At 58.0% G+C, this 21,811-nt stretch overlaps 2 protein-coding genes across 2 annotated transcripts; both read right to left on the reverse strand.

Annotated features, from left to right (window-relative positions):
- Window positions 1-2,417: 2,417 nt before the first annotated feature.
- IFI30 (IFI30 lysosomal thiol reductase) lies at window positions 2,418-5,903 on the reverse strand. The gene is made up of 7 exons (XM_072721212.1): window positions 5,625-5,903; window positions 4,452-4,634; window positions 4,292-4,366; window positions 3,958-4,050; window positions 3,025-3,177; window positions 2,799-2,852; window positions 2,418-2,707 (listed from the first exon to the last, which is right to left on the reverse strand). Exons 1-7 carry the CDS (start codon window positions 5,754-5,756, stop codon window positions 2,645-2,647), a joined length of 753 nt encoding a protein of 250 aa, XP_072577313.1. The 5' UTR covers window positions 5,757-5,903; the 3' UTR covers window positions 2,418-2,644.
- Window positions 5,904-8,592: 2,689 nt separating this feature from the next.
- PIK3R2 (phosphoinositide-3-kinase regulatory subunit 2) lies at window positions 8,593-21,198 on the reverse strand. The gene is made up of 16 exons (XM_072721248.1): window positions 20,859-21,198; window positions 18,331-19,074; window positions 15,329-15,421; window positions 14,933-14,983; window positions 14,718-14,849; window positions 14,413-14,623; window positions 13,913-13,998; window positions 13,660-13,768; window positions 13,486-13,584; window positions 13,195-13,375; window positions 12,977-13,102; window positions 11,779-11,921; window positions 11,372-11,548; window positions 10,458-10,529; window positions 10,135-10,305; window positions 8,593-9,765 (listed from the first exon to the last, which is right to left on the reverse strand). The coding sequence occupies exons 2-16, from the start codon at window positions 18,650-18,652 to the stop codon at window positions 9,558-9,560; spliced, it is 2,181 nt and encodes a 726-aa protein (XP_072577349.1). The 5' UTR covers window positions 18,653-19,074; window positions 20,859-21,198; the 3' UTR covers window positions 8,593-9,557.
- Window positions 21,199-21,811: the final 613 nt, after the last annotated feature.

Consider the following 21,811-nt stretch of genomic DNA (forward strand, 5'->3'; position numbering starts at 1 on the left):
GGTATTTATGACAACACGGATGAACCTGGAGGGATTATGCTAAATGGAATAAGCTACACAAAGACAAATGCTGTGTGATCTCACTTATATGTGGAATCTAAAAAGTCAAATTCATAGAAACAGAACAGTGGCTGCCAGGGCCTGGGGAAGTGAGGGAAATGGGTTGGTTAAAGGATACAAGCTTTTATTACAAGATGAGTATTTTCTGAGGGTTTAATGTACAGTGTGGGGACTCTAGGTAACAGTACCATATTGTATACTTGAAAGTTGCTAAGCAAGTAGATCTGCTCTCATCACAAAGACAAAAATATAACTATGTGAGGTGATTAGAGGTATTGACTTGATTGTGGTAATTATTTCAGGATATATACACATACGAAATAATCACATTGTACACCTTGAATATATACAACTTTCTCAATTCTACCTGAATAAACCTGGGGATACCCCCCCTTCTTTTGTCTTTAAAATACGATGGTATTTAGAGTGGTGGTGTTGGTTTAGGGGTGTCTGGCTGGCTCAGTCATGGAGCATGCGACTCTTGATCTCTAGACGGTGAATTTGAGCCCCATGTTGAGTGTAGATTACTTGAAACTAAAAATAAAGGGGTTCCTGGGGGGCTATTTGTTAAGCATCTGCCTTCGGCTCAGGTCCTGGGATCTTGGGGTCCTGGGATTGAGCCCCAGGTTGGGAGTCTGCTTCTTTCTCTCCCTCTGCCCCTTCCCCTTAGTTGTGTGTGTGTGTGTGTGCACGCGCGCACGTGCTCTCTCTCAAATATATAAATAAAATGTAAAGAAAGGTTTAAAAAAAACTTAAAAAAGTGGTGGCTTAGTCCACTTTGGGGAGTTTTACTCCATTTTAGTGGGTACTTCCCATATATTCATGAGATATGCATGTTATTCAATTTGTCTTTTATTGCAGGGCGTCTCAACTGCAGAGACTAGGATAGGGGGACATGATTTCTCCTGTCCTACACCTGTCATCAGTAACCCACATGGTTAGTGAGCACTTGCAGTGTAGCTAATCTGAGTTGAGAGAGGCTGTAAAATACACATCAGTTAAGACAATATGACTCGATGGTGTGAGCACTGGGTGTTATACTATATGTTGGCAAATGGAACTCCAATAAAAAAATATACAAAAAAAAAAGTATGAAAAGAAAAAAAGGATAGAGAGGATCTCTTTAGCATTTCTCATATCAAGCCTCCACGTTGAAACTATAATGTATCAGATATATATAAGGTTAAATAAAATCTATATTTTTTTGGGGGGGGGTAAAGATTTATTTATTTATTTGAGAGAGGGACAGTGGTGAGGAGGGACAGTGGGAGGAGGGAGAAAGAATCCCAAGCGGATTCTCCATTAAACGTGGAGCCCAATACAGGGCTCAGTCTCACGATTCTAAGATCGCAACCTGAGGCAAAACTGAGATGGACACTGAGCTGACTGCACCACCCCGATAATAAAATCTATTATTAAAATTTGAAAAAAAAAAAAAAAAGGCTGGTGGTGAAAAAAGTGCCACCTACCCTTGCCCCCACTGTTTTGTGAAAAAGGTGTTTTGCTTCTATTTGCACCGCTTCAAGATTTCCCGTTTATCAATGTGCCTGTTCGTCAATCCTTCTTTGAACACTTGATCAATTTCCCTCATTAACCATGAATTAAATAACATCTTTGGCAGGTGATCATTTATCAGTATAAGAATCATGACTTGTTTTTTTTTTAAAAAGTATCCTAGAACACGCCCTGGTGTTCTCAGTTGTCTCGATTAAATCGAGTTAGCTCGATTTTGTTGCTGGCTTGTCTTTTGCACTGTTCACCTTTCCTGGAACACCGTGGTGTTCCCACCACCAGTGAACACATTTTCTTGAAACTCCCTAGACAAGATCCCCGCTCCATCTTATGGCTCAATTTCTTTCACCCAGTGTGGGGACTGCAAAAGGGAGTAGTTAGGGTTGTTTGTGGAATTACTGAATACAGCTTCCGCCTAATGAACTCCTAGTCACCCTTCAAAACCCCAGCCCCATGGGATGCCTGTGTGGCTGGTGGGATGCTGGAGTACTGGGATCGAGTCCCACATCGGGCTCCCTGCACGGACCCCGCTTCTCCCTCTGCCTGTGTCTCTGCCTCTCTCTCTCTCTCTCTGTGTCTCTCATGAATAAATAGATTATGAATAAATCAATAAGTAAATAAGTAAATAAATGAATAAATAAATAAATAAATCCATCCCACCCCAAAGGTTCTATTCCCTCTGCAGAGCCTTTATTCCCTCTCTGGGCTCCTCTAGCCCTGGTGCCTCCTTCTGGCCCATTTCTGCTCCCTGTGGGACTAGGAATATCTGTCTGGATCTGCATCCCCTAGAGAGGGGGTCCTAGCATCGTGTAAGTCCAGGGGGATTTGCTAACTTATCAAATGAATCACAAAATCCAGAAGTGTTTATTAAACTAGTTTCAATGTAGCACCAATCTCAGTGGGGCAAGATGCTTAATCTTGGGGCAGGATTCTGAGTCTGGGCTTCATAGAATGTGTAGAAGTTATTGTGATGATGAGCAGCAGTGGCTGAGAGTCAGGGATCAGAAAAAAAATGGGCAGGTGTGCTCTTTATTGCTCTTCCTCCATCAGCTTCCTTCCAGGGCAACAGCTGTCATTTGAAGCAGACTTTCTTTTGGGAGGTGGCTGAGAGTTGGCAGACATCTGGCTTCTCACCCTGGAGGAGATGGCCGTGAGCTGGGGGTCCTGAAAAAAGGCACCACCCACCCCTGCACCCAGTGGATCCCTCTGTTCCCCTTGCAGCTTACCTGGTACAACTGGCAGACGAGGCTTAGGAGCTGACTCAGATCTTTCAGGGGTTTCTGCACAAAGCAAGACAGGAAGTCATACAGTCCCTTGCCCCAACCAACCCATGCCCGGCCCAGCAAGGGCTGCAAATGGCTGCAAGTCTGACCCCTGCCTCCCAGACCAGAAGGCACATCCATCATCCTGGTCCCGGCCTGGTGGCACACTGAAGGCTACAAGAGCTCTTACCCCGTTGACGACGACCCAGGGCACATATTCGTGGGGTGGCTGCAGAGCATCTGTAAGCTGGGCATTAATGTGCAAGAGCTGCATGCCACGGTCCCCCATTGCACACTCCATGATGGTGTCTGGGGACATTGTTGGGGCATAGATCTCCAGGCACTGAGGGTAGACAAGGGTTGCTGGTGAGTAGGAGCATTGCCTCAGCTTCCTCCGAGTTATCTCCCCAACGGTCCCTCCTCCAGCGCCCCCAAGCCAAGCTTGTTCCTCACTGGCCACAGGAGACATTTGGGTCCACAGCAATGCAACAATGTCCACAAACAGCACCTACTTAACACTTACCCCACTGCTCCTCCCTCTCATAAGACCAGACCCGCACCCCCGGACCACTACAGTATCTCATTTTTCTCAGGGCTTCTGTTTTTGCTGTTTCCCCCCACCAGGAACACCCTTCCACTTCCCCAGAATCTTCTGAGTGCTCCCTCCTCTGCACTCCTCTGGCCCCACTATGACTCTGCAGAGCTGGGGGTGTCCCAGGGTGAGCCTTTTGGGTGGTCCAGATGTTTGATGAGTGAATAAACTTATTGGCATCAATGAGTCACTCCATTGGGAGTTGTTTTTCATAATCCTCCAGAGAAGTATGCAGGCCTGTCCTGTCATCCCCATACTCAAGATGAGGATCATCATCTGTGTCTCTGCACATTTTTGTTCATCCACGCTCAGTTCAGAGGCACCTCCTCCAGGAAGCCCTCCTTGATCTACCCATGCCCCCAAAAGATCTTTGTTCCCTTGTTTTAGAGATTTGAGGTTTCCAGAGGGAAGGCTGTTTTCCTGGGGCTACACAGAGAGTGGTGGTCAGGCCAAGACTTGAACCTGGGTCTGTTTGGAGACAGGGAAGACCAGGGTCTCCCAGCCCGGGGCCAAGTGAGGGGTGTTGCTCACCGGTTTCAGATTTCCCTCCATGTCATCCATTTCCTCTATGCAGACAATGGTCAGGATGGCCAAATTCTTGTCTAGCTGGTCCCACAGGCAGGCCTGTGGGATAGGAGGTGGACAGGTGAGGGATTGAAGTGGGCCCAGAGCACCCCTGGACCACTCTGGGAGTAACACAGTTGTTCACTAATGAAGCGGTGAATGAAGATGTGATTAAAGAGGCAGACAGGCAGAGGATGGAGCTGGTTCCAATCCCTTCTGAGCCTTGCTTTGGCCTTCCTTACAATGGGTGTCTCCCCAGCCTCTGTGCCCCCACCACTCAAATACTCAGGGGTCTGCTCACCTCCACCTTGTTAAGCTTGCATTCCTGCTCACCGTGCTGACATGTGAACTCCCATCTGCCGCTGACATTTTGTTCCTGCAAAGCAGGTAGGTGAGTGCTGGCTGGCCCACCAGGTGCCCCTTCCCTGGCTTAGTGCCTTGGTTCCCCAGTGCCAACATACATGGGCATTTCCATAGGGCACCAGTGTGACATTGAGGATCTCCAGGACCATCAGCCAGGTCGGGAGGAGTTCTCGGACCAGGAAGGCCCGGCACCCAGGGCACAGTGTCTCGTAGTAGACGCTCACATTGACAAGTGGTGCTTCTGACTTCCTGAGGGGCTCCTGCAGGCATAGGTCCCCAACCTGTGCGGGAGGGAGGAAGGGAGGGGTTTGAAGGGAGGATAGCCCTGCTTGGTTCTCTTGCAGCTACAAACAGTAGGTGCTCCATCTTGCAGTCCTTTCAGACATTGCCAGGTGGAATCCTGACTCCAAGGCTTCACTGCATCCCTAAATCTTCCTAAATCTCAGTTTTTCTGCAAAAACGGATGTGACAAAGACTTGCAAACAGTAGGCACTTAATTTATGAACAGCTCTTGCTTTCCCTCAGTTGAGGTGAAACCCTTGGCCCAGGGGAAGTGTATGCAGTAAGGACTCAATGCATGGACATGTCTGGTCGCTGCTGTCAATCCTGCCTTCTCCGACAGGGGTGCATACCCCAGGAGACTAATGTATGCTCATCCGTTGCCACTTCACCCCCAGAGCCTTGGCCCCGGGCTGCGCAAGGCCCTACACTTGGGCTAACCCCTTACTAATCTGCCTCTCAGGGGGCGCAGGTGAACCCCTCCCAGGCTCTCCTGAGGCGGCGCCTAATATGTGCTGACTTCCGGTTTCAGCGGCCCGCGGCAGGCCCGCCAGGGTCTGTGCAGCGGGGAGCGAGTCGCTCGGCTCCCAGACATCTGCTTGCTCCGCACCAGAAATGCGCGAGCTCTCCCCCCGCCGAAGGGCGCCCCGTAAGCAGCACCGGAGTGTGGGTGCCACGCGCCGACTCCTCTGGGCTTCCCTCCGCCGCCCAGGGGTACACAGCAGGAGCTCCGTGCACCCCCGGGCCGGGGCCGGGGCCGGGGTCGGGGACAGACGCGGGATGGGGAAGTGAAAGCACTCCGAGCGCCGCGGCAGCGCGGGGGGGCTCGGAACCGACCGGGGCAGCGCCCCCCTCCCCGGGCCCCGAACCCCAGGCTTTCCCGCAGAGTCCGGGGAGCCTGGAGCAGCGTCCCGCCCGCAGCCCGCAGCCCGCAGCCCGCAGCCCGGACACGCCGGTCCCCGCTGGCCCTCCCGCCGCGAGGCCGTCCCTACCTTGCAGGCGGCCGCCCCCTCGGAGAGCACTTCCCGCGGGGACCCCCGCGCCGCCGCGGGGACCCCCAGCAGCAGCAGCAGCAGCAGCGGCAGCGGCGGCGGCGGGCACGGCAGGAGCGGAGACAGAGCCATCACCGCGGGGCGAGGACGCGGAGGCGGGAGGAGCGGCGGCCCGGGCGGGAGCCGCCTTTAACCCGGCGCTGGCCCAGCCCCCAGGCCGGACCCGCCTCCCGGTGCCCACGCCCCTGGGGCTGGGGCGGGCGACTCTGGGGGTCCCCCGGCCTGCCTAGGGCCCACGCCCACCTGACCCCATCCCCGCTCGCGCCGGCTGCCGGGCCCGCAGTCACGCGGCCGTGGGGGCGCTTCCCTCCCCCCACCTGCCGGGCCGCCGGGGCCGACCTTGACCCTTCCGGGCCGCCGGGGCCGCCCGGTCATGTGAGGCTGGGGTCACAGCACCGGGAGCCGAGACTAGGTGGCGGCTTCAGAGACGGAGAGACGCAGGGAGGCAGAGAGAGACGCGAGGGTCTCCACGCGGCCGCGGACCGCTCTGGGGGGCGGCCGAGGGTCATGCAGCTCCCCCCCAAGCCCGGTTCCGAGCCCGGGCACGTCGCCCCCCCCCCCCCCCCCCCGCTGCCCTGGGGGGTCAGGACTGCGCAGCCCGGCCGCCTCCCGCCAGCCCGGCGCGGGGTCCGCCCCCCCACTCTCAACGCATCGGCCCTGCCCCTGGTGCCCCCTCCTCCTCTCAGGCTCCCGCCCGGTCGCTCCGTCCCACCCAGCCAGCTGAGGGCGGTGCCGCAGCCAGGCCCGAAAGCAGAAGCCGGCGGGGAGGGCCCCTCACTTCTCTCTGTCCTCCCCGCCCTGTCTCGGGTGAGAGTCGGGGGTACAAGGAAAGCTGGCGTTCCTTCTTGCCACCATCCAAAGCTTGAGGTGCGGGTGTGGGGCCTCTGGGCCCGCAGGGGACTCGGGGGCAGTAATCACCTTAGGCCCATCCTGTGTACACGGGGTTAGGCTGGGGGCTTGGCAGTGTGGGACTCGAACCTGCTGGAATCACTTAGACCAGGGGCTGGACTTTACCAGGCACCTCAAGTCATGGACCCTCTGCTTCCCCTTCTGTAAAATGGTGAAGTTTGGAAGGCACCTGGGTGGCTCAGTGGTTGAGCATCGGCCTTTGGCTCAGGTCATGATCCCAGGGTCGCGGCATGGATCCCACATCAGGCTCCCTCAGGGGGCCCGCCTCTCCTCTGCCTATGTCTCTGCCTCTCTCTCTGTGTCTCTCACAAATAAATACATAACATCTTAGAAAAAAAAAAAAGTGAAGTTTGGAGAATAAAGCCACAGGGGGGGGTTCAGAGGCAGAGGGAGAGGTTCCCCAGGCTGTGGTGGGGGAGGCACCCCTGGAAAGGTGTTGACACAGGACATTAGCACCGGCAGAGAATAGCCTATAGCCCACCTCACCTCGTGGAGACTGAGGTCATGAGGGGATAACTCAGATGCTTAGACTTTGCAGGGCCTCAAATACCAGGCATGACACAGGACCTGATCCCATGGGAGGAAACACCCACACCTGGCCCAGATTATAGCCAAAGGCCCCAGCTCCCCAGCTCCCTTGTCTTCCTCCGGTTTGGGGAAGTCCCGGCCTGGTGTCCACAGCAGCAGGCTCCGGGGCCGGGATTTCCCTGAAGTGCCCACGGCTGGATGATCCTGCCATCTTGTCCCTTTGAACCCTTTGCAAACCCCATTTCCTTTATGATGCCTCTGTTAAGACTAAGCAGCACAACTTTGTAGAACTGGTGTGTACTTGCTCTATGCTGGGCAGGACAGAAGAAGTAATAAAGTGCTACAATTTTTCTAGTGGTTACTAAGCACCAGCCCTATTGGATGGATTCACAAAGGTAACCTCACTCATTTGTTTGTCTGGCCCTCAAGAAACTTCCCCTTGGGGCTTGAGGGAGGCAACTATTGACCCTACCGGGTAACAGGAATCTTGAGGATCAGAGGTGGGGGGTGGCTTTCCCAAGGAGACATAGTATAGACGCCTACTGGAGGCCCTGTGGGCTGTTATCTTCTGTCTGCGGGCCCAACCGGCTGGCGTCATGGATCTAGAAAGTGACCTTTATCTTTTGTCCCCCCATGCAGTGGGTGAAGACTGCAGGGAAGGTGGCATCTGGGCTCGGGTTACTCATGGGGCACCTCCTGACTTGGATACATGGCAGGGACAGTGCTTGGGAAGGCCCCAGGGCTCTGAGGCCAAGGGAGGCAGCTCCTATCCCTCTGAGAGCCTAGTGGAGCTTTGTTCATTTACCCCGCAGCTTCCAGGGGTGCTGTATGGGGAGAAGAGGGCAGAAATGCCTAGTCTTGGGGTGGGGGTGTAGAGGAAGGGAGGGCTGAGATGGGGACCCTGGCAGAGGGGGAGCATGATGAATGGTTCAGGTCAAAGATATCATGAGCCCCCAAGTCAATGTCCCCTGGGACCTGGTGGTCTGCGTGTCAGGGGCAGGTGTAGAAAGGGGTCAGAGGAGAGTCAGCAGGGAGGGGCCACACTGAGGGCATTAAGGACATGGGGTCCCTCCCTGGGTGGCACCGGAGGGGTCATGCTATTGACCCCACCTGGCAGTGATGAAGCTGCACATCAGAGGGGACGTGATTGCCTGAGGGCCTGGGACTCCAGCTTGGGGGGCGGGAGGGGGCCGGCCTAGGCACTGGTGAGAGGCTGGGCTGGAGTCTGAGCTCAGCGGTTAAGCCTCTCTGCTCTGAGAGCCTGGACAAGTCTCTCCCCTTCTCCAGTTACCAGCAGCTAAACTGGGCGGGGGGTGGGGGGGTGGGGGGGGGGAAGGGAGGGTTGTCGGCCTTCATTGGCTACTGGAATTACAATCCTCTGGGCAGGATCAGTGTGATCTGTGAATGCCAGGGTCCCCAGCACACAGTGGCCATGGAGAAGCCACAACAGCAACAACAGAACAACAGCATCCACATGTTCCATGTTTTATATCCATATCAATATCAACGTACCATACAAAACCTGCCTGCCAGCCTAGCTGGGCAGGCGGGGGGAGGGGGGGCAGTCCATGGGTCGTGTAGAAAACCAGGGCTCTCGTCCCAAAAGAGGAGAGAAAAAAGGGCTTTACAGTCAAGAAAAAATAAAATCAGAACCCAACATGATCGAGGAGAAGCCTTGAGTCTACACTGAGTAGAAGTGCTGTGGGCAGTGGTGCGTCTCAGCCGCCCCAGCAATGCGGGCAGCCTCTATTTCTGGGAGGCCTGGTGCTGGGTGGGGCCGGCTCGTAAGTTATTTTTAATTATTTTTTTTGAGGGGGGGGTACTTCTTGGCAGTGGCCCCCATGTGGGGATAACCAAGTGTTGGTTTCACTTCAGGGTTTGGAAGGGAAGTTGGGGGTCTGTGGGGCGGGTCCCGCCCGGCCCAGAATGTCCCGGCCAAGGTGGTTCCTGGAAGTGGCCAAGTAAAGTTCCTTCCTGCCGTGACCCCAGGTCTATGGCTTAAAAATTGGGGCACCCAGGCTGGGGCCGCACAGCCCAGGGGCCTCTGTAAACATGGCAGGTACAGCCAGGTGGGTCTTCGGGGACCCTGGGGGGGGGCCTTGGGTGGGCAGGGCACAGGGTCAGGGGTGGGCAGTGCCCACGGGAGAGGGGCGTATGGGGCTGGAGAGGCAGGACCCCCAACCCAGAGACACAGAGGGACAGAGAGGAGGACAGATGATGGGGAGGGAAAGACACAGACTGACAGGCAGAGATGGAGAGATGGAGAGAGAGAGGCTCAGATAGAGAGAAATGGAGAAAGAGAGAGAGACAGGAAGAGACTTGAAAAGGAAAGAGATGGGCAGAAAATCCCAAAGATGGACACCTTGGATGGGGCTGTCACCCCAGCCGCCAGGCCCCGCGGTGGCTCCGCTCCGGGCGGATCCTGGTGCTCGGTGGTCAGCGGGTGGCGGGCGGAGGCCCGGGGCCGGGGGCCCGCACGGGGTGGGCGAGCGTGACCGTGAGCGCGTCGTTGTGTTGCACCAGGGAGGCGTGCTGGTAGTGCAGCACCAGCTCCTTCAGAGACCCGTATAGGTTGTAGGGCTCCGCGAAGCCGAAGCCAGTGGCCGTGCGGTAGATGACGCAGTGCTTGGTGTCGCCGTCCACCCTGCGGGTGCAGGCAAACAGACACTCAGCGGGGCTCCCATGGGGCTCTCCCAGCTCCAGCTCTGGCCAGCAGGTGACTTCTGCCCAGGACTCGCATTTCCCCATTTCCTGGATCCCAACTCAGTCCAAATGCTGCCACCTCCTGCCTGAACACCACCTCCTGCCTGAACGTTGCCCTAGCTTCCTCCCATGCCCCCAACGATCCCTTCTTCCTGTGGCAGTCATGGCAGGCCGGGTGGGGTGGGGGCTCCTCCCTGGCCACCTTCCCAGGGTCCAGGCCACGGCAGGTGCTCTATGAGAGCCCTCAGATGGAATTGTGTGGATCCCCCCACCCCTCTGCTCACTCTCGGCTCCCCAGCCAGGCACTCACACCACAGAGCAGGCATAGCAGCCCCGCTGGCTGCTCTCACGGATGAGGAAGGTACCATCCCGCTTGCCACTCAGCATTTCCTCAGCCTGTGTCCGGTTGATCTTGCCCACATACCACGTGCGTTCCTCGTGGTGGGGGAGGTCGTCCTCGTCCTCCATCAGCGCATACTGGCTGTGAGGCAAGCAGGGTGGCGAGACCTGGTCATTCACTCTGAAGCCTCTCAAGCTTCCCTGCCTGCCTGGACAGCAGTCCCTCCCTGGTGAACTCCTACCCATCCTGCAAAACCCACTGAAAATGGCCCCTTCGGGTAGGTGTTCACTTACTCCTCAGTCTCATTTTTGATCCCCAACCACTCGTTGATTTTCTTCTGCCGGGCACCTTTCTGGGTAAGCCACCTGGAGGGAGAGGAAACGTGTGTTTGTTCCACTCTGGTGGCAGAGGAACAGAGGCTGTAGCACAGGCTGGCTAGCCCACTGTGAGCCAGTGCAGCCTGGCTGGAGGCAAGGGGGACCTAACCAGAGCCGGGACTGGGTGCAATGCCTCCGGTTGCCACAAGAGGTCAGTCTTGGCTTGGTCAAGGAAAGCTTGAACCTGGGGCTCTTCAGGGAACCCCCTACTTATTACTGTTTCCGTTGACTCTTACTGAACCCCAGAACACGCCATTCTAGCAAGGCCTTATCACTACCAGAGGCTTAGGCCTGAGGGCTGCAGGGCCGTGTGCCTTCACACAGGGCAAACTGTCTGTTCTGTACCTCAGTTTCCCTCACTGTTAAGGGATTTACAAAGAACTTTGAGAGGACAGAGTGAGCTCATGTGTCCATGGTACTCACACAGTGCCTGACACACAGCAGGTGCATGTCAGCATCCAAGGCAGAGGTGGGAGGGAGATTCCTGACGAAACCTGCATGGCTCAGCGGGCAGAGGCAGGATTTCAGCCCAGGCTGGGGTGCTAGGTCATAGCATTCGGGGAGTGGATCCTGTTGGAGGCTCCCAGTGACCCAGCCCTGTGGGAGCAGAGCTCCCATTTCACAGAAGCTGCGATTCTGTGCATTGAGGCTGAGGCCAACCCATAGGGAGCCCTGCTGAGGGGGCCCGGAGGGGCCTGAGAGGGTGGGGTCTCAGGGGCAAGGTAGGACCACTCGGTGGAGAAAATAAGAGGGAGACACAGACAGAGACCACCTCACTAGATGTCCCTGAACCAAGGGACCTGCAGGTGAGCACAGAGCCAGGTACTCACACTAGGTATTGGTCTCGGATCTTGCGCAGCTGCATGAGGTCTGGCTTGAGGCTGTTCATGCGCTTGTCAATCTCCCGGTTGTCTGAAGCCTGTGCCCGCAGCTCCTGCTCCAGCTTTGTGCGGCTCTCATGGATCTCAGCGATGCGAGACTTGAGCCGCTCTGAGTTCAGTAGGATCCTGTGGGAGGAGCGGCTCTAAGGCCTCACATGGCCTCCCAGCCTCTAAGCCTTTGCACACGCTGTTTCCCAGATTTCTTTCTAGTGAACTCCTATTCATCCTTCAAAGTCCATTTCAAATGATCCCCACCCCTCCTGGGAGCTCAGCATGCCCCCTCTGCTTCCTTTCTTTCTCCACTTGCCCTGTGCTAGATCAGGGTGGGGTTGGGCAGGGCAGAGGAACCGACTCACCTCTGCATTTCTTTCTCATTGCCCTCACGTCGGAAGCGCTCCAAATACTCCTTGCTACACTTCTCTTGCGTCTGGCCCTGTTCTTCAAAGATCTTGATGGTCTCATTGAAGGCCTCAATTGCTGTGCGCTTCATCTGCAGTTCCTGGAGGAGGGGGTGAATCTTAGTTCCTGCTGGGACTCCTTACAAGTCCCTCATGAGGGGGGAAGGTAGATCCCAACTCTGATATGGACTTCACTCAAGCTGTTCCCTCCATCAGGTGCATCGTTTCTCTAGCTCCAGCTGTACCAAACGAACTCCCACTCCCCAAACCCATTCTTCCTTTAGATCCTCTTTCGGGTACCTTACCAACACCTGGATCTGTTAGCACTGCTGAGAATTAAAGACAAATCTAGTTGCGACATACAGTTCATGGGGCTCCCTCTCAGGGTGGATGCTTCGCGGAGTACTTTCTATACATCATCTTGTGGAACCTGCCAGTAGCCTCCTACAAAGTCAGAACTATTAACGGGGAAATAGATTCAAGGGCCCTAGATCACTTCCAAGATCCCAATGCTCATAACCAATCCCAGATAGGTGTCCTGTCTGCTCAGAGCCTCAGTTGATCCATTAGTAGTAAAAAGGGAGCAAGAAAGAAATTCCTTGGGGATAATGGGGGAGACTGAGCTATTTCCTGCCTGAGATGGGACGTTCAGTCTGAATATGCTGCGCATCTCAAATTCTGAAAGTAACTTATTAACATGGTCCTTGAATGATAAAACCACCCTCCCCCTTCCCTGTTTTAAAAGAGGCTGTCTTTTCCATGATCTCCTGACTCTGTCTCCAGCACTTCTTGTCAGGTTATTAGCTAGCACTTTGAATAAGATCCAGGTTGAAGGGCAGGGAGAAATAGACCCACAGCCCAGTTTACGGTTCCAGATGGGGAAAGTGAGGCCCAGAGAGACACAGAGGCTCAAGCAGACATCTCCTAGGTCCTGACTTGGCTGCTCCTGCGGTTGGGAGGGGGCTGGGTCGCTGGTGCTTTCTCATTTGTTCTTTTTTTTTTCTTTGAAAACACATACATTGATTTCTGGTTTTTGGGCAGCCCCGGGTGCTAAGTGGCTGCTCTGTGACCTGGAAGCAGGCGTCTGTCCCCAGGGCCTTGCTACTGTCCCTCAGCGCCTGGGAGGAGCTCCTACTAGGAGCACAAGCTGTGGTACCTGGGAGGTGCGGGTGTACTCCTCATAGAGCTGGTCATACTCGTGGCTTTTGTCCTGGTACTGCTGGTGATAGACTTTGAGCTGGGCACCCACCGCCTCCACGCTGTCCTCCTTGACAATCTGGTCCTGGGGACACCCGGTGTGATCAGAGAAGCTGCCTGGGACATTTAGGCCCAAGGCTGGTGCTGCCCTCCCTGGCTGCCACCCTGGCCACAGACCTGCTGGTACTTGGACACTGGGTAGAGGAGGCGTGTGTCCAGTTTGGCGTTGTACTGGGCCAGCGACTCATGGCGGTAGTGGGTGATGAGGTCCACGACAGAGCAGAAGGTGAGTGGCTCTGAGAAGCCATAGTGCCCATCGCGGTGGAAGACCTTAATCAGCTTGTTATTCCCGCCTTTCCTAGGGGCGGGTGAGAGGGGTGTCAGCAGCTGGTGGGACCCCCAGCCATCCCGGCTGACACTGCCCCCACCTCTCACACCCAGTCATCCCTGAAGGGACAGGCTCCCCACCTGAGGGTCAGTGTGTACTCTCCCTGGATCTTGCTAGATGCATCTCGGACCAGAAAGGTGCCATCAGGTGTGTCCCGGAGTTTCTCATTCACTTCCTCCCTGTGGGGACACCCAGTATTGGGGCACCTGCCCAGATACCCTGCCCACCACGTGGCCCCCATCCCAGAACCCTACCTAGAGATGTCACCCCAGTACCACTCAGCGTCCTGCAGGGAGGGCGGACTCCCTCCGTTGGCGAGGCCTGCAGGGGCTGGCTTTGCCTTGGGAGGTTTAGGTGGCAGCGCTGGGGGACAGGAAAACAAATGTACATTGAGCACGACTGTATACTGTGGCTGGCTCCTACTGCGACAGACCCTGTGATACTGGCAGAGCCACAAGTCAGCATTCACACCTCCCAACCATATGAGAGAATATGGGGAAGGATCACCTGGGGGTGTGACCTCCTGCTCCTCCAGGTGTTCCTGGAGCAACTTCTCCACCAGCAGCACAGGGAAGTCAGGGCTGGGCTCAGTCCTAGGGGGAAGAGGAGGGCAGTGGGTAGGACCGTGCTTGGCCGCCTGGGGCAGAGGTACGGGAAGGCACGTGTAGGGCAGGGTCGATGACAGGCAGGTGTGGGAGGCTGACTCCTGCTTCTGTATATGCAGCAGGCACTCAATAAATGTTCACACAACAACGCACCAGGATAGGGGGCAGAAGTGGAGGCCCACGCACCACCCACGCGCTTTCCCCCTGGTCTAGGTCCCATCACTCGGCCTCAGGCCTGCTGGGGTTTTCCTGGGGCCCAGATCCCGCTCTTGCGATCCTTTCCGTCCTGTCCAGCGATCGCCATGGCTCGGCTCCGGCCTCTCGGCCCCAGGGCCAGGGCTCCCGCCCGCCCTCCACTCAAAGCCCCGCCCCCGCCGAGGCCCCGCCCCTCCGGCCGCTCACCCGTCGGGCGCGCCCCCTGGCGGCGGCGAGGGAGGCGGCGCGCGCAGCAGCAGCGGCCCGAAGGTGGCGCCCAGGGCTCGCACGGCGGGGCCCGGAGCGGGGGCGCGGCGGGCCACCCGGCCCAGGTGCTGGAGCAGGAAGCGCAGCGTGAGCGCGCGGTGCAGTGGCAGCGTCGGGGGCTCCAGCGCCGGCCCCACGGGCCCCGCGGCCTCTGCGGACAGACGGCCAGGGCAGGGTGAGCCGGGGCCGGCGCCCGTCCGTCCGCCCGGGGCCCCCTCCCGCCCCGGGCCTCGCGCCAGGCTCACCCCGCAGGGCCCGGCGCGCCTCGGCCGCGGCCTCGGGCGTCACGAGGGGCGCGGGCAGCGCCAGCAGGAAGCTCTTGACGCCGTCCGTCAGGGCCGCGGCGTCCCACTGCTCCACGTCGCTCAGGGACCAGTCTGCGGGTGCAGGGGGACGCGTCGGCAGAGACGTCCGGGGACCAGCTCTCCCCCCACCCCTGCCCATGGAAGCTTCCCCTCACCTGTGCGCGGGGCGGGCAGCTCAGGCCTGTAGAGGGACTCGCTGTCTAGCCCTGGGGGGAGAGGGGAAGGGGTGGGTCAGCTCCACCCCGAGGGGCAAGACCGGCTCTCACATGCTTCCTGGACCCCTCCTGGGGGCTGGGAGGGCTACTCAACCTCCTAGACATAATTGGGACGACGGTGCCAGAGGGCACGGCACATGCAATAGCCATCGGTGACCACATTCCCATCCACACCCTAGGAGTCACTACTGCCCCAACTCAACAGGGAGGCCCAGAGCATCCAAATTCAGCTTCTTTCCATGCACAGGAGGTCTGGCAGCCCCATGAGGGGATGAGTTACCCATCACCGGGGGTAAGCAAGCAGCATACAGGGGTTGTAGGCGGGCTGAGGCTCACCTGTCCGTTCAATGGCCTCCACCAGCTTCACCAGGAGTGGAGGAGCAACATCAGGTGGGGAGAACTGCTCTGGCAGGTCGGGGAGTGTGAGGCCTGGCAGAAGGGGACAGACAGCCTGTTTAGTGGGGTTCCTGGAAGGATCCTGGCCCCTTTCTTTGACCGTTTGGACCTCAGCTTGGGCAGTTCCAGGTAGGGTCTGGTCTGGCATCAGTACCATAATCTTAGGGAAGCCAAAACCTGGGTGGAGGGGCTGAGTTGGTGGTAAACAATTTTCTGGGTTAAAATACCAGTTTATAGGGATCCCTGGGTGGCTCAGTGGTTTAGTGCCTGCCTTCAGCCCAGGGCGTGATCCTGGAGTCCCGGGATCGAGTCCCACGTCAGGCTCCCTGCATGGAGCCTGCTGCTTCCTCTGCTTGTGTCTCTGCCTCTCTCTCTGTCTCTCATGAATAAATAAATAAATTAAAAAATAAAATAAAATATCAGTTTACGCAGTTTCAGACCAGGTATAGTGGGTTGGCCAGTGTCCCCCAAAATGGTATGTCCACATCTTAATCCCTGATACCTGTGGCTATGCCCTTATTATGCAGATATAATTAAAGTAAGAATTTTGAGACGAGATCTTCTTAGACTTAGGGCTCTCAATCCAATGACTGGTGTTTTTATAAGAGAAGGCTATGTGAAGACAGGGGCAGAGATTGAGATGACGGGGCTGCAAACCGAGGAACACCCGGAGGTATGAGAAGCTGGCAGAAGCAAAGAACCGTCCACTCGTAGAACCTCCAGAGAGGGTACGGCCCCGCTGACACCTTGAATTTGGACTTTGGGCCTGCAGAGCAGCAGGGAACTGTGGCTTGAAGCCACTGAGTTTGTGGGAGTTCCTTACAGCAGGGTTGGGGCGTGCTGCCACTGCTTACTGTGCAACTTTGGGCACAGGACCCACCCTCTCTGTGCCTCGGTCCTCCTCAGGTAGGAAACTGGCTCCTGGTGGCCTCTCTCCCTCCTTACTCAGAACAACAAACTGGTTGAAAAGGATAAAAGGACGATATCCTGCAGGTCAGAACGCTTCATTCCAAGGACCTTCTTCCATTCTCTAAGTCATCTTGTTTTAAAAAAAGTATTTCCCCTGTTTTAAAAATGCTGAAACCCCTCCCAGCGGGCGCCAGGGGCCTTCCTGGCCCTGCGTGTCTCGCTCCACCGGGCCCTTTGTCCTCAGGCTGCTCTGCCTGCACGGCCACCGTTTGATGCAGCTCCGGCCCTCGGCAGGGACGCCCTGGCATACAGCAGGGGCAAGCCCGGGCCTGCGGGGCCTCCCTGAGTGATGGGCCAGGTGGTGCCTCAAGCTGGAGAAAGGCCCAGCTAAGTAAAAAATGCTGAAGGAAAAAAGAGAGAGAGAGAGCAAGGGGAGAGGAGGTAGGTGATGGGGGTGGAGGGTACAGTTCTGAACTTTGCCTGTGACTAGTTTGCAAAATGGGGAGGGACGTCTCATCAGAACTCGTGTCATTCCCATTTTATGGATCAGGAATTGAGGCTGAGAGAGGCAGCAACCTCCCTCTGGGGGTGCAGGCGACACTGACATTCTGGGCTGGGCTCTCCCTGTGGGGCCGAATGGGGGAAATGCAGGTGGCCACAGAATGTTGCTGGGTGGTCCCAGGACCCTGGAGGTCCCAGGCAAAGGACCAAGACTTCTAGTGGCCGGATGAGGAAACTGAGGCCCACGGAGGGCTGGCCCCAGCCACTGTCACGCAGCCCTGGAGGATTTGGAGGGCGGGGCCGGGCAGCCACCCGGAGTGGGTATGTGTGTGGAGGCTGGCCTGAGGCCAGGCAGAGGAGGGAGGAGGCTGTTACCAGGGGGAGAGGCAGATTTTGGCTGGGAGCCCGGATGGGGCCGCCTCCTGCTCCTCCAGGCTGAGGCGGGACGTAGGCCCAGGGCCTGGAGGCACCAGATGCTGCAAACCCTCACCTCGGTGCCTCCCATCCGGCCCCATGCTGTGGGGCTTGGATGTGACCCTCTTGGGGGCCTGGGTGTCCCTCTGGTGCCAAACCAGGCAGGCCAAAGGTCGAGGCCATAGCGCTTCGCAGGCCTTGGCCTTCCCTGGTGGATGGACCCTAAGTGAGTGGTTTGAGCCCTTAGCACCTCGGTCTCCCCATCTGTACACAGGCCCTCCCTGGTTTGCTGTGAAGGTTGGAGCAGACTCCGAGGCACTCAGCACTTATCAGCCTCATCCCCACGGCCTGGGCCTCAGTTTCCCTGGCTGGAACCCACGCACGCACTCTGCCTACAGCATACAGCAATCCCCGTATGCCCTCATTCTTCACTGCTGGCACATCTCTTGAAGTGTAGATGGCCAAGGGTCTTTGGGGAGGGATGAATGTGTGCTGCATGGCCTTGCAGGATCATCCCACCCTCTTTTGGCTTTGTGTCTCCCTTCATTTTGGAAACCGGGTAAAATTAGGGTAACAAAAGGAGTTTCTTGAGGGACCCTATCTGCAAACTGAGGGATGAAACTAAGTTGAATCTCTGAATCCTACTGAACACTCCCCACTGTCATCAAAATCAATCCCACAGAATCCTGAGGCACAGCCCTGGTTGCCCCTCCCTTCCCACCACTCCACCCCACTGGCTGTTCCCTGAACCTGCCGTTACATTCCTACCTCACAGCCTCTGCCTTTGCTGTGCTTGCTGCCCGGAGACCTTCACTCCCGGCTCTTCCCACGTGAGGCTCCTTCCCCGCAGCATTTTCCATTACCTAATCACATTCTTGTCACTTCTCGAACCAGGAGCCCCACTAGGGCAGGGCCAGGCCTATGTCCACTGCTGGTGGTATTCCCAATGCCACGAATTGACCCTAGCCCTCGACAACAGTGCAGTCAACACCTGTGAACTGCCCAAATGTGCTTATTCCTCCTCCCCTGGAAGAGGTGCCATTGCCTCATTAGAAAGAAGAGGAAACTGAGGGTCTGAGAGGACCCCATCCCTGCCAGGGCCCCTGCCTGCTGCTCACCTGGCTCAGGGGGCCCATCCCGGGGCCTGGCGGGCAGTGGGCGGGGGCCACGTGGACGAGGGCCGGGCCGGGCCAGGGCTACAGGACCCAGGAACTCGACGTAGGTGCCGGGGAAGTCACCTCGTTGCCGCGTGCGTTCATTGAGGCCAGGCATCCAGCCCACGCTCTGTGGGCAGCGCTCGTTGCCCTCAGCCACGCCCAGCACCTGCAGGGCTGCCCGGCTCACCACCAGCACGTCGCCCGGCAGCAGCTCCAGGTCCTCCGGCCGCTCCCGGCGGAATGGGTACAGTGCTCGGTACTGGAAGCCCTCAGCACCGGCCATGGCTGGGCAGGGTGAGGTCTGGACGGTCAAGCTGCTGCTCGGGGCCCCAGTGGCCCCATCAGCTGGGGTGAGGGCCGGGAGGGTCCACTGGGCCGGCTCGGGGCACTGAGACCACTATTTCTACTGAGAAGTTACAGGTGACCGCGGGGGTCACTCATGCCTTGCTTCCCACCATTATTCCATGACCCTGACATGGGTCACTCGTGGCTCGGTCCACCATTCGTCAACTGGTGGGAGGGGGTCGGCAGCGTGGTCTCAGGTCACTCAGCCGCTGCGTCCCCCCTCAATCCGTAGGGCAGGGCCAGGCTGCTCACTCCCTCACATGGGGGGCCATCGGCGCCCGAGGCTGGCGGCTCTTCCGGCTGCGCCAGACGAGGGGGCCGAGGGCACAGGCTGTCACCATGCTTGGCCAGGACGCCGACCTAGGGGGAGATGGGCAGGGCAGCATCAGCCAGGTTGGGCTCCTACCACCCCCACCCCAGAGTTGGGCCCAAATATGGGGTTGCAAACCCATGACTAGCCAGGTAACCTTGGGCCAGCCCCAGCCCCTTTCTCAACTGGTCTCCCCAGCTGTAAAATGGGTGTAACAACAGCCATCCCTGGGGGTCACTGGGAGCAGAACTCCCAAGAACCTGCCCCAGGCATAATGCATGCTCAGTAAACAAGCTCTTCATTGCCCCTTCATTGCCTCTTCGTTAGAGATGGCGAAACTGAGGCTCAGAGCAGGGAGGTCTTTGTTGGACCACTCCGTGGGTGGCGAAGCCAGGACTCCTAAACCCGAGAGATCCACTCAACATCAAGGCCCAGGATGGATTCCAGGAGGCACAGCCACATGGCTGGATAGTTACACCCACAGTGGGTAATGTGTGATGGGGAATGCTCAGGGTACTAGGGAGCTCCAAGGAGGGGCTGGGCCAACTGAGCACAGAAGGACACAGTAAGGAAGCAAAGAGGTAGGAAAGCAGGTCCAGGCAGAGGCAAAGGACTAAGAAGCGAGTCCAAGGTCTCTGTGGGGGAGAAATGCAGTGAAGGGGACAGTGTCCCAGCTTGGCTAAATGAGAGGCATAGAGTAGGATCTCAAAACAGGGGGGTGATGGGAGGTCATGGAGCTAGGAAAGGGTGAAGGGGAGGAAGGTATCACAACTGCTAAGGGGGAGGCTGTTGGATGCAGGGCGATGCTCAAGCCCCAGGAGCCCCAAGCCTTGGGGAAACAGCCCACTACAGACAGCATTCCCAGTCTCAGTCCTGCAGGTTGACTTCTCCAGAGACTCGGTAGTGGGGGAGGGCGTGCTTTTCTAGAGGGCGGGTCTTCATAAGGACAGGAGACAGCACTGGCCGGAGGGGATAGTGCGTGCAAAGGCTTGACAGCGGGAAGTTGCCTGCCAATTCAGGGTGTCTCTACGAATGCCACTAAGCGTCCAGCACGCTGGTAATTGAGTACCAGGCGGACGGTCTGGGCTTTATCGCCCCCCTCCTCGACCACGACAGCCCCAGAAGGTGTTGAATCAGGGAGCAGAGGCTCCACACTCCGGAGCACCCAAACTTACCCGCTTCCTGGCCCCCGTACCCTCCATTCTACAGGAGGGGAAACTGAGGCCCGGCAAGGGGACATCCAGGAAACCGCCTGGATCCCTTGCCTACCCGCCTCCGCGCTCCAGCATGCACAGGTTTGCACACGCCCCGGTGTGTGCGCCCGGGAACCAGCGCTCCCCGAATCCGAGAGGCGGGGTGGAGGGGCCAGGCCTGGCCAGGGTCTCTGCGGCTGGACGCAGGGCCCGCGCGCTCACGCGTGTTTAGACGCGGACCCGGGCCTGTGTGGACCCAGTAGCCTAGCCCCGGGAACGGAAGTGCAGTCGACCCCGACCCTCCTGCATCCCACTATGTCCCACACAATGCCTGGGTGCCACTCATTACTGCTCGACGCCCCACTCCAGGCAGGGCCTCCTTCCATTTGGGGCCGCGGCCCTAGCCCCTTATCTCGGCCTGGGGGCACCCCGTTCCTCTCCCACCGTCCAGGGCAGGCAGCAGCGCTGCCAGGTCGAGCCTGAGGCCTCCCTCCCGTTCCTCGAGGCCCCCAGTTCCCGCGGGGCGCGATGCAGCTCGGCGCTCGCGTTCTGACTTCCACCTCGGCCCCGCATTCTGCTTAGGCGACCCGCATTTGAGCGCACGCCAGCCCGGCCTGCCACGCCGGCCGGCCTGGACTTACCTGGTCGCGGCCGCCACCGCCGCCGAGGCCGCCGTCACACCGATCCGAGCCCGACCCGTGGCTCCACAGCGGCCGCCGTCGCCGCAGCCGCGGGATCCCCGCCTCCGCCACCGCCGCCGCGGTTCCGAACAGCCGGGCCCGCCCCCGGCGGAAATGGCCGAGCGCACTCGGGCCGGGCGGGTGAAGCGAGGCGGAGGCGGAGCCTCGGGACGGCCGAACATTTCCGGAAAGAGCCGAACGTACTCCCGCGGGACTGGCGGGCGGAGGATGCCACGAGATGGCCGATCATGTCCGGAAACAGCCGAGCGCAATCGGGCCAGCTAAGCCTTTCCCTAGGCTCGGCTGGACTCGGCTCGGGTTCGGCCGGGCTTTGAGATGCCCGAGCGATTCCGGAAAGCACTGTGCGCCTTCCAGCTGAACTGATGGAACAGAGGCTAAGCCTCCAGACTGCGGAGAGTTTTGGAAAGAACCGAGTATGCCTAGACCCAGATAGAGGCCCTGGGAGTTTAGACCCAGAGACTGACCGCCAACTTCCGGAAATTGCCGAAGAATAGATGATTCCAGAGGGCGGGTGAGGCAGCCCCGAGCTTAGGGAAGAGGAGGCGGTGGGATGGGAAAGGAGCTCGCCACAGAAAGCTGAGCTTTTCAGGAAAGCCGACTAGGCCAGGTTTGGAAGCGGTTTCCATGGCAGCCTAGAGCGTCCGGAAACGCTGAACGGACTGCAGCCTAACGAGCGCTAGAACACGCCCAACAGGGCCCAGACGCGACGATTATTTCCGGAAATAGCCGAAGACACTCGGAGGCGGGGGGGCGTGGCCAAAGGTTCCTGGTACTACCCAGAGCTCAGGAAGTAACCGCACTGGAGCTGTGCTGGGTACAGGTGCGGGTTGGGGGGCAGGGGCCGGCGGGTGGGGATAGGGCACAGTCCAAGCAAAAACCTGTGTAGAAAGGAC

This window comes from Vulpes vulpes, chromosome 9 (genome assembly GCF_048418805.1).
Source record: "Vulpes vulpes isolate BD-2025 chromosome 9, VulVul3, whole genome shotgun sequence".
In the NCBI taxonomy this organism is placed as follows: Eukaryota; Metazoa; Chordata; class Mammalia; order Carnivora; family Canidae; genus Vulpes; species Vulpes vulpes.